The sequence below is a fragment of the Barbus barbus genome, assembly GCF_936440315.1.
Source record: "Barbus barbus genome assembly, chromosome: 18".
NCBI classification, from domain to species: domain Eukaryota; kingdom Metazoa; phylum Chordata; class Actinopteri; order Cypriniformes; family Cyprinidae; genus Barbus; species Barbus barbus.
In genome coordinates, this window is record NC_136746.1 from 7,305,448 (window position 1) to 7,318,292 (window position 12,845).

Consider the following 12,845-nt stretch of genomic DNA (forward strand, 5'->3'; position numbering starts at 1 on the left):
AGTACATTAGAACAGATGCCTGAAACGTTACGGTGTGCTGCCAGCTGTGCCAGTTTAGCACAGCAAGAGACTCTGAAATTCTAGTGCAAACAATGCAAGGCGGCGCACACGTATGCACATGTGTCTAAACACACACACACACACACACACACACACAGTTGAAACAGACATGAAGTTTCCAGACAAGTACACCCAACTGCCGAGTAAAGCGGGCCGTGTCAGTGATTAGCTGTCAGAGCGTAGGCATCCTCCTCATTGGAATTAAAGAGATGCAATTAGGAGGAGGAGGAAGTCTCATACATCAAACTGGCTTTGAACTGAGGAGACGGCACCCAGAGACTGAGAAAGAGAGAGAGAGAGAGAGAGAGAGAGAGAGAGAGAGCTCACCAAGACTCACTTTATCGTTGTGAAACTTTGATTGTTTAGCAGAAGCACACACACTTTCTTTCCTTCTCCAAAACACACATTCTTACCCGGTAACCCTGCAACTAGCCATCTCTCCATAACAATACAGCCCTCTTATCTCTGTTCATATAAAAGGAAGCTTTGATCTCTCACAACATGCAAAAAAATGAGGACTGCAACAAAAAGGCTGGTCACAAAGTCAAAAACATGACGGGGGAATTAAAAAAGTGTGAGAAAGAGAGAGAGCGAGTGAAAGTGCTCCTCAACATCACACAGAATTTTCTCATCCACCAGCAGAGCAGCTCCCACAGAGCATCCGTGTCTGTCCCAGACTGTCTGAAAAACAGATTTGAGTAATTTTGCCCTTTAAAAATGCATGTGTTCCTGTATTATTCATCTGCAGGCTGCATGCGAATTCTAAACATCGGCATGAGTAGGACTATTTTCTCGTCTGAAAGAAGAGCATTGTTAAGCCCAATCAGAACCACCGGCTAATGATGGCATTCTACCAGAGTAATGAACCAACCTGAACCAACTGATGAGGGACATGAAGTGACAACCCATAGGGAAGAAAAATTGCAAATGAGATCCCTTTAATATCGTATTTGGTTCTCCTAGAAAGCAATGAGTTTGAGAGCAATTGCTAAAAGTCTCCAGCTTATACGCCAGTCTCATTCCTTAGGAGGAAAAAAAAAGATATATGTTGACACAGTATGGAGCTATAAAATGAATGTGGCCAGCATAACACAAATAATTTGGGTTATAGGTGAATCTGAGCAGTGTCTTGAGCAGTTTGAGGTGCCCAAACTCGGACCTAGAGGACCACTGTCATGTAGAGTTTAGCTGGCTGGAAGTTTCTAGTATGCCTACATTAGTTGTATGACCCTAATTAGCTGATTCATGTCCGTTTAATTGGGGTTAGAGCTGAACTCTACAGGACAGTGGTCCTCCAGAAGAAGGACTGGACACCCCTGTCTTAAGAAACTTCAGAGCTGGGGATCTCAACTCTGGCCCTCAAGGTCCACTTTCCTGCAGAGTTTAGATCCAACCCTAATCAAATGCATCTGAACAATTTAATTAAGGTCTTTAGGATCAGTGGAAAGTTACAGGCTGGTGAGTTTGATCAAGGTTCGCGCTGAACTCTGCAGGATAGTGGATCTTGAGGGCCAAAGTTAAGAATCCCTGCTTTAGAGAAGAGGCAACTAAAATTATATTAAAACAGGGGTGCCCAATCCTGTTCCTGGAGCGCTACCTTCCTGCAAGGTTCAGCTCCAAACCTGACCAAACACAACTGAAGCAACTCATTAAGACCTTCAGAAGCACTTGATAATTACAGACAGGTGTGTTTGCTCTGCAGGTAGGCAGATCTCTGGGAACAGGATTGGCACCCCTGTATTAAAACAAAAAGGAAGGGTTCTTTTCATAATAATGTTATGCAGACCTCTCACTAGCATTAAAGGGATGGTTCACCCCCAAAATGGAAATTACTACATGATTTACTCACCCTCAAGCCATCCTAGGTGTATATGACTTTCTTCTTTCAGATGAATACAATCAGAATTGTATTAAAAAATGTCCTCTTCCAAGCTTTATAATGACAGTGAATTGGGGGTCAAGATTTTGAAGCCCAAAAAGTACATTCATTCATCATAAAAAGGCCTTCTGAAGCGAATCAATGCATTTGTGTAGGAAAAATATTCTTATTTTTAAACTTCATAAACCATAATCTCTAGCTTCCACTAACTGTTATATCAGTATTCACGAGAGAGTGGAGTTCTAAAATGTCAGAGGATTTTAATATAAGCCAAGAGGAGGTTTTCCTTTGCTGTAAACAAAACTTGGCTCTCGCAAGACTAGTATATTCTCACCGGAGTTTACGCTATGCCTACGTCATATCCTGTAACGCCACTCTCTAGTAAATGTGCGTACGGCAGTTAACGGAGGTTAGAGATTACAAATTTTTAAATATGGACATTTCTCTTACATAAATGTACTGCTTCATTTTAGAAGGCCCTTATTAACCCTCCGGAGCCGTGTGGAGTATTCTTATGATGGTTGAACGCACTTTTTTGGGCTTCAAAATCTCGATCCTCATTCACTGCCATTATAAAGCTTGGAAGAGCCAGGACATTTTTTTTTATTTTTTTTTTATTGAACTCTGTATTTAATTTGAAAGAAGAAAATCATATACATCTAGGGTGGCTTGAGGGTGACTAAATTATGGGGTAATTTTCATTTTTGGGTAAACTATCCCTTTACTATATCCCAAAAACCTTTAACATCATATTCAAAGTCTTCAGTTTGCCTTCATTTGAATAATTTTTCCATTATTCTCAGTTGGCACTGACCTGAAGGAAATTCCAAAAATCAACCCATAAAATTATAAAGGGCAATCTTTCACATACCTTTTCAATCTTGGGTGCAGCAGTTCTATTGGAGCTCGGCAGAGCAGAGAACCTGGATAGATTTCTGAACGGCCATGGAGTCTACATCTTTACACTATCCCTCTATTTACACAGGGATTACTCTCTCATTCTTTAAAAGAGATAGAGAGAGGTAGCAGAGAAAAGGACAAGGTGATTTGAGTATAAATAAATAGGTCCACACAGAAAAAAATTGCTGCAGAATTTATAGAGATCTGTCATTCATAAAATGGTACAAATCTCTGTCCCTTTCTGTTCTTTTAGTAAAGGTGAAGTGTGTAATTTCAGGGCCACTAGGGTCACCAAACAGGTTCATACACTTCTCCTATCTCCTGTTAGTTGGACAAACAGAACCCCGATCATGAGTCTCACTGAAAACACATGGCATTGGTTGTGTCAGTGTAAACAACATTTAAACCCAATTAAATCCATTCAGTAGAATTCCACATACTTTCTTTCAGAATCAATGGAGAAGCTGTGAAAAATTCTGCAGATTGCATCTGGTCCTATGAACGAGTGAGCTTATTTTTTAAAGTAGCTGAAAATCTGAAAGCAGGGGTGGTGGGTGGAGGATTTAAGCCCCTCTGTAGTATAGTCACATGACCTGGTGCTCTCTGGTGCTTTGAGGATGGGGCCTCAAACAGTTGCCACAGTAATGCACTCTCTACCCTGTGAACCCCAACTAGCCTTTATTCCCTGTGCAACTGAACTGTACCAACACTAGCTCCAAAACAAAGTGTTACTCAATAACATCATGAGAGAAGGAGGGAGCGACACACAGAGAGATAACAGAACAGAATGAGAGGGAGAGAAAAGATGCTGGACTCTCTCAGAAGAGGGGAAGGGGAATGAGCCCCACTGGGAGCATTATCCAACCCTGTAGAGCCAAAGAGCCCGCTCAGGATTTCCACACTCCAGTTGTAAACAAAGAGCCTTTTGATGCTTTCCCAGCCTCAAAGACATGGATGACTACTCAATCATGAGACCACAGAACTGCCCTGCCATTCACACGTATACCGTAGCCACACACAGAGTTACACCCGTTGACATATACAAAGTCATATTACTGATGGAAAGGAGACCTTTGGACAAAAGGAGGCAGCATGTGCATCTGCACAAAGGGACAAAGATATGCAAAAACGTGCAGTCATTTCTTGAGATCCGAATGTGCGTGCACACAAATTAACATTATTTAGAGATTTTTCGGCATCACACTCACACACTCACACACACACACACACACACACACACACACACACACACACACACACACACACACACACACACATTTCTGCAAAGAGAGGCATGGGCTCTATTCAACCCCTCTCTCTTTTTTGCTAGTGCTGAGCACTCTGAGAAACAGCGAGAGGCAGAAAAACATGTCATGCAAGAGGAAGCCTATTGTGCCATGAAGGGAACAGATGGAACCTCCCACAAACCACTGGGCCCTTCATTCTCCTGCCTCCCTAAAAAAAAAAAAGGCGTCACAAACAGCAACATTGGCTCTGCTCACCCATAATGCACCTTTGCTTCTACATCCACTCAGGCGTTCTTACAAAGATGTGAGGGTGTCCATGTGCAATCTTGCAGGCAGGGATTCAGTTATGTGTGACTAACACTCGCTGTGCACGTCACGGGAATCCCCAAACACAACTTGTGCATACCCCGCCTAGGTATTGCCTCTTAAACGCTTCTCCCAGCAGTCGCTCGCAATCTGCGGGGTTCAAAATCCCGTCTTGAGCATGTGTGCCAGCTGGAGAATTAGGCAAAGAAGAGTTTGAGAATCTCCAAAAATTGGCATGTGGATCTGTGCGAAGTAGAAAGAAATCAAGTAAAAAAGATCCAAAAAGTCCAATTGTTACATTTTCTGATAACAAGAAAAAATTATACAAGGGTGTTGTGGCTGGCTTTCAGAATTCGAGGTAGTTGCTCAGGTGTTCTGGTTGGTTTCTAGGTAGTTTCTTACTGGCCAAGTCCGCTCTGAAGTCCCTAAATATACTGTTCCTTAAGCCCAAAGTATACTTCAGTTTTTACATGTACGTTAACGTATGCATAGAGTGAGCGTGACTAGACTTTAATCATCACAATAGTATCTGTGTACTGTATGCGCACCACCTGGTTTTTGTAACTGTGTATACTTTGTATGCGCAGGTCGCACATGTGCATTGAATTTGTTTTGCACTAATCAGTTGTTCCACAAGGTGGCAACACTGGCCAAGGCCACTGTTTCACAGAAGTAAACGAAACTAAAAAGATGGAGCAATAACAGCAAAAAAACAGCAGAGACTGCAACAACAATAGACATCTGCATTGCCAAGCGCTTGTGTGAGAGTTTTATGAAATTGCTGCAAATTTAGTTTAAAAGAGTACTTTACAGAAGACTTTTTTATCGGTCATCACTTCTGGAGAAATATAGCACAGACACTGGACTAAGATCTAACTAAGAGCTTAACTAACTAAGAGGACTAAGATCTTTCTAGAGCGAATGTGTCAACCACTTGAGTTCGCACACACTATGAAATGAAGTATACTTTGGGCTTTAGATGTACAGTAGATTGGGTGTTTCCTTCAATGTTAATCTACATGATTCTTCCACCCATTGTATTTAAGAAAAGTAATATCATTTATCATTTATTTCCTTTGTTTGGGATAGGTTACAGTGGGTTATGAAGTTAGGGACAGGGATTTGGGGCAGATATGTAACTCTTAACCAGGGGTGTTCCTGGAGGGCCTCTGTCCTGTAGAGTTTAACTCTAATTAAACACAACTGTAGCAGCTAATCAAGGTCTGCAGGATTACTAGAAGCTTTTATGTGGGTGTGCTGAAGCAGGCTGAAGATAAACTCTGCAGGACAGTGGCCATACCGGAGCTGGATTGGACACCCCTGAACAATGAGCAACACTAACAGTGATGCCTCTGTTAGCAGCCACCACAAATCGCACAAAAATCACATACCCATAAAAGCTCAGATACCACAAATGCTGAGCTTCACAGATAAGCTGGAAGTATCTCATCCCAAGAAGGAAGTGTTGAGTGATAGGGTGCACTAATCTAGGCCATGCTGGGTAGAGGGGGGCTTGGGTACTTCGGCCCCTGCTGGCCCTTGCTGTTTACTTAACTTCCCCTCTTCTTCAACATCACTGCTGGCGCAGCTGGACAACCACATGGGGAGGTGTGTGTGTGTGTGTGTGTGTGTGTGTATGTGTATGTGCATTGTGTGGTAGTAGAGCCTCCACACCCAATTTCAAATTTCACTTTATCTCCAGCCCTGACAATTAGAGCTGCCTCTATCTGTCATGGCTTCAGGCTGGGAGCCACGGAGGAGCGGCTGCCAGACAGGACTTTAATTAAAGTAGTCCCTTCAGCAATGACCATTTAGGCCTAGCTACAGCTAACACAGGGTGGGGAAACAGAGTGAGAGAACGTTGAGAGCTAACAGATAGTGGTAAGCGCTTCACCTCACCACAGGTTTAGATGCTGCCTACCGGCTTATGTTCTAAATAAAGGCCTTAAAATGCTTTCTGAAATTAGCTTTCTCTGGGGTGTGCATGTAATTTGGTGCCGAAGTTGTGTGTCATAGTTCAGCTTAGCAAAGCTGAAAATACTCACAGTGAAGTGACACGAGATGTCTGTTTTTTTTCTAGGAATATGAATCATCTGTGACATGTAGGAGGTTAAGAGCTTTAGTTTGAGTAGAACATGGAACATGCAATTTGCATATGCTAGCATTAAAGATTGTCCCCCTCTCATGCAGATACATAGGACATCCTTCCTGGATATAAAAATCACTATAATCTGGCCATTTACAACAGACAGGTCCATGTCAAGCAAGATGATATTAAGTTCTCTGTTCAAGGACATAATGATATCCAACAGCTATCTCAGTGCCACTCCCCTGAACCTTGGAAACAAATGCTCAATGCTTTGGCTATGAGCTCATATCCTATGCTCTTGGGCTACTACAACATGCAAAATGTTAAGTTGTTTGAAACTTCAAACAACTATCTATGAAGATAAATATTATTATCCTTTCGAATTTCAAAGCATTAGGATAACACAGGATTTCCATGGTTTACGAATTATCATTCAAATACCTTATGGTTTTTGGCCTTTTTTAGAAACAGGAAAATAGAAGTGAGATGGGGGAATAAGACAGGGACGTAACCCAAGTCAGACTTGAATCAGGGTCCCCATGAGCTGACAGCTTTTTGATCATATGCACAGTCCACAGTTTGACAGCTCGGATGCGTCATTATGCAAAAAGCACACAACAGTGGAAGTTTAGCAGAACTTTGAAACCGCCGTTTTTAATACAATGAAAGTGAATAGTGACAAAGGGCTGTCAAGCTCCAAAAAACAATTACAAAAAAGCAACATAATGCATCCATGCGTCTTTAATGTCTTTATATATCAAGTCCTCTGAAGTCATATGATAACTAATGACATTAGTAAAAAAATTACATTACCACTGAAAGTCCACCATTTCACATATAAGATATTTAACATATTGACTTTTACAATGTGACTTTTCCCTCACATAAAGTTATCATTTGACTTCAGAAGACTTGGAATAAAGTGCACAAGTTATACAGGCTATATGGATTAAAGTTACAGTACTACAGCCCCTAGTCACCATTCACTTTCATTGTATGGAAAAGATCAGCATGTTGCCACTGGTAATATGTAAACGAGCTTTCCTTCCTGCATATGAGAGACAGAGGAGCTCTGGGGAGTCTGGTGAGACCTTGCCTCAGTCAGCACAATCAGATGCAATTGTGAAGCGAAGGCTTTTATATATTTGTCTCAGCCATTGATGATAATTGCTTTTGACTGTGTTAGCAGCATCCTGCTGGTCACTGGCTTCCTGCGTGCACCACACCAACTGCTGCCACTCATGCCAGTGCTGCTGATTATGATGATGAGAGCAATGGTGGTGATGTAGATAATGATGATGGTTTAAAATAGATGACGCCAAGCTGACGACTCCTGGTGTGCTGCTATAAAGTGCCTTGGTTGCTAGCTTTCCCTAGAAGGTAGACTGCCTATCCAGCAAGTGACCCCCTCCCCCCAATATTTGTGCTATAATGCGTATCATTTCACTATGGGAATGGTCTGATATATATTTTGTTGACATTTTCCACAAACACCAATGGTGCACTGCTAGCCCCACCCACATGTGGAGAAGCAGAGTGCAGCTCAAATGCCACAAGATGCGATCAATCAGTATGCAAATTTCAGCAGGGATTATAAAGATCTTTACAGAAGTTGGAGCAGAACACTAATGGCTGTTATCTTAGTGCAAACAGAAAAGAAAAAAAATCCCTCCCTCCATCTATTTGACAGAGAAAACTCCCTGTAGGCAAGCACAGAGGTGTTAATGGATTTTACCTTGGGATGTGGGAGGGTACTGTTGGACATCATACACAGCAGCAGCGGGGGTGGGATTGATAAGGAAGGGGCAGCCTCTCTGTGGGCCGTCTGGGAGTTAGCTGCCAGACAAGGGAATTGCTCTTAGATGAAGGATCAGGTTAAATGTTATGCTGTTGTCGCAGTAGTAGCTGTAGACTGTGTCCGCTCTGAGACCCAAAGTGTAGGTCCACTGATTGGGGAGGTGTGACTGTTCTCACCGAGCTTATTGAAGGTGTTGGCAGTTGCCATGACAGCCAACTGAAGCAATAACGTATTATCTTTCCTCCGGTGGCCACATCATATACTGGTCTTTCTGTAATTTGACATGAAAGTCTTCAACTTGTACTGTCATTTGGTTACATTTTAAAGGGTTAGCTCACCCAAAAATGAAAATACTGTCACTAATTACTCACCCTCATGTCTTTCTAAACCCGTAAGACCTTTGTTCATCTTCTGAACACAAATTAAGATATTTTTGATAAAATCCGAGAGCTTTCTGACCCTGCATAGACAACAACGCAACTACCATGGTCAAGGCACAGAAAGGTAGTAAGGACATCGTTAAAATAGTCCACATGACATCAGGGGTTCAATCGTAATGTTATGAAGCGACGAGAATACTTTTTGTGTGCAATGAAAACAAAAATAACGACTTTATTCAACAATTTCATCTCGTCTGGGTCAATCTGCCACCATTAACGAGAGTAACATAAGTCGTTATTTTGGTTTTCTTTGCGCACAAATATTATTCTCGTACCATTTATTCTCTTTTGCATTTATGTGCCTTTCAGCTCCAGTTCAACTTCAATCCTAATCAAATATACCTGAACCAGCTAATCATGCTGTTTATGGTAACTTCAAAGCTACATGCAGGTATGTTGTTGTAGCAGGGTTGGAACTGAGGTCTGCAGGAAGTTATCTCCCCAGGAGCAGGTTTGGAGACCTCTGACCCAGGGTGTGAGCCAGTAGGCCTAGTTCTTGTATGTTAGAGGTGGCTAACTTCCTATAGAGTTTTGCTCCAATCCTAATCAAACACATCTGAACAAGCTAATCAAGGCAGGTGGGTTTTTATCAAGGTTGGAGCTAAACTCTGCAGGACTGTGGCACTCCAGGACTGTTGGCCACCCCTGTTGTCATTGTCATGTCATTAGCACAGGGGTTCCCAAACTCGTTCCTGGAGCCTCCCCAACACTGCACATTTTGCATGACTCCTTTATCAATCACACCTGTTTCAACTCATCAGCTCATTAGTAGCAACTCCAAGACCTGAAATGGGTGTGTCAAAGGAGACATGCAAAATGTGCAGTGTTGGGGAGGCTCCAGGAACGTGTTTGGAAACCCCTGCATTAGAGCATATACTACCCCACTATTCTCAACTAATTCTCAACCCTGGTCCTGAAGTACCCCTAAATCTGCACATTTTGTATGTTTTCCTAATCAAATTCACCTGAATCTACTCATCAGCTCATTAATAAGGACACAAAGATATGAAACAACTGTGTGAGATAAAAGAGACGTCCAAAATGAGTACTGTTAAGGGTACTCCAGAATCAGGGTTGAGAACCATTGCACTACACCACAATTCTGACCAAAATACAACAATTAGTACAGTTATAGGCCCCATAATCTTAACACTGCGAGGAAGCCACATCATAAGCACCATTTATACCACAAAATTTTGTAATGTGGCGTACACATATGTACACAGACAGCACAAGAGCAAAAACAATCAGTCATATGCTTGAAAGTTGACAGGCCAGCAGGGCAAAAGAAAGGAAAACTTTAGGCTAGACTGACCAAAATAACAGTTTTGCCAGTTTTTATCCTTGTTGTAAACTTTCATGCAAGGACAGTCTCATGGATTGTGCCAAAGTACTCCACTCATTACTACAGTATTTTTTTTTTGTAGCCTACATTTTGCAACAATGCAGCACGAACAGAGTAAGCAGCATCTGTAAGCATCTGAATTCTCAGCACTTCATGAATGCTCTACTGCTAATTAAATAATTGAGGTAGGACTCACTGGTCATGCAGTAGTCATTAGTAGACTCTCAGAGCTCTGGAATCGGTCTACAACAGTTTGTACTGTATAAACTAAAGAGTGTGACCTTAATGCACTTACTTCCTCATCACATGACTTGACCTTTAAGGTCCTGTGACCTCATAAATCCTAAAACACTAGTCTTAGAGAATAATAGAATGTTGCCCCTGGAATCTATAAGCTCAAAATTTGCTGTGCATTATCTATCCATGTCAGGTACATTAACTCAACTGCCCTCACAGTATATTGTTTAGCCTATATATGCAGATACATAAGACCGCAACGAGGTTTTAAAACTCTACTTGGCTGAACAGAGCTACAACAGTGTGTATTCTTGTATACTTCAACTGCTTCAAAGACATTTCTAGCATTTAAAATACTTTAATTTACGACCATACAGGTTGACTTGACCCTGTTCTTCCAACCCTTTCATACAGAGCTAAATGACAATGATGCAAGGGCTAGCTTAAAGAATGTTTCGAGTGACTGATTACTCAACCACAGCAGCCCTGCACAGCACTTCCCATTTGTCAGGAGAGCGTTTGGAGAATGTTTCACTTCCCACTCATCAAGTGACACCAAAAGGATAGGAAACGAAAGAGGAAAATGTTTTAAGGACCGCATGCAATCATAGGTATCCACGTTCTAATGTGCTGTGACTGTTACTAATATAAGAGCTTTACTAATACACAAGTGTTTCTAATAATACTACTAATATAAGAACACATTATCAAACAAGATCCAGTATCTCTTTTACCATGGCACATACTGCATCTTTATGAAATCATATGTCAATAAAAATCAAGCAAATGTCTTAAGTAACTTCGATCAAAACCAGCAGATGTAAAACTAAAAATGTCAAATATTATTACATATTTGAAGAAATGTCTCATTTAAGCAGTTATTTTTATGAGTGTGTAGCTGTTAAATGACCAATAAATCCAAATACTGCAAATATTGAATTGTTGAAACATTTTTTGGTAAAGAATATATGTCCATTTCTTAACTAAACCATAGGGATCACTTTGTAATAACTAAAAACAACAAAGATTACTGTGCTATATAAAGCTTAGTCACCAAAAAAGCTTGTCTGATGGACCTGGAACCATGCATACTTGTTAGAGAATAATAGAATGTTGCCCCTGTAATCTATAAGCTCAACATTTGCTGTGTATTATTATCTAGCCATGTCAGGTACATTAACTCAACTGCCCTCACAGTATACTGTTAATATATGCAGACACTGTGCTATACAATGCTTAGTCACTAAAAAAGTTTGTCTGATGGACCTGGAACCATGCATACTTGTTGCATGATGTCATAATAAATTGTCCTGTTACAAATATGAATTATGCTAATTGTGTGAAGCTGTCTGGAAAGTTTCTGTTTAGGTGTCCAGTAAATTCCCACAAAGCAATCAGTGATAATCAGTTTTAAAGGGCAAGTGCTGATGATTATATTATATTTGTACTTGGAGAGTTGAATATAATAGAGTGCATAAAAACTCCAATTTATCTGAGTATTTAAACATTGCAGTGAGACACATCATAAAGTCACTCACACACACACACACACACACATAGCCTGTGAACTGAACCTGTACTGATGTTTGCAGGGGCCACTTTATTGTGTGAAAATGGTTTGAAACCTCAACAAAGCCAATGGCATATAACGTCAAAAGCCCACTTCCTGTAATTTTGACACATATAACGTCAGCTAGCCAAAATGAGTACGAGGTGTTATATTCAAGAGTCTTTTGCAACTACAATGACAAGAAAGGAAGTGTGTAAGAAAGAATGCAGTGGTACGCACCGCAGGCACGAGTAGCTTGTTAACCTCCTCCACTGCACGCTTAAGCTTGATCTCAGCCCGGTTCTGGGCGTCCTCCACCGTGATGAGCACATGGAGGTCCTCATTCAGATGCTCCCAGTTGGGTTTGCCTCGATTTTGTTCTTCCTGCACAGAGAGAGAAGGAGAGAGAAACGTTTTAGATGCACTGCTGCTGTACAAAATGTTGACTGCTACAATCAAGGATGTCTATAAGAAAGCAAAGAAAGGGTCCAAATAATAGACACTTTATGCACTCAGCTGTTGCATCTTTTCTTATGTACCAAAGGAGGAGGGACTTCAATAGATGGTAGATAGTGCATAGTGTATACTGCGTCATTTGGGACACAAACCTTGACCCTTATGCTGCAATGTACATGTTTTAACAGAGTTGACCAGAAATACGATATGTGTTTGATATGATGAGGTTCAAGAAAGATGTTGGGACTTGTCTCAGCTCCCACTTTTGCTGTGGAGTTTGATACCTTGATAACACCAAAGTGCAACTGCAAATCTAATAAAAACAGACTACAACAGAGAGGATGTGAAAGTAAAAATAAAACGGAGAAGCTGCTTCTTTGATCTGCTGTGTGCTACAAAGCAAAAGTCAGAATGCCATGTATATGTCATCCTGTGAGACAGAGCTCTATAAAAGAGACCTCGTAAAATTCATACAGTCTCAAGAAAGGCAGTGACAAAAGCTTCACAGCAAGCAGAGAGAAGCAACAATAGCATGAGCA

At 41.2% G+C, this 12,845-nt stretch overlaps 1 protein-coding gene across 4 annotated transcripts in view; it reads right to left on the minus strand.

The window, feature by feature from the left end:
- The window catches only part of qkib (QKI, KH domain containing, RNA binding b), a 97,151-nt gene that overhangs the window by 25,158 nt on the left and 59,148 nt on the right, over positions 1 to 12,845 (minus strand). For all 4 annotated transcript variants that reach the window (XM_079439610.1, XM_079439609.1, XM_079439607.1 and 1 more), the window contains exon 4: positions 12,091 to 12,234. In XM_079439610.1, the coding sequence (XP_079295736.1) occupies positions 12,091 to 12,234 (144 nt within the window). The remainder of the gene's footprint in view (positions 1 to 12,090; positions 12,235 to 12,845) is intronic.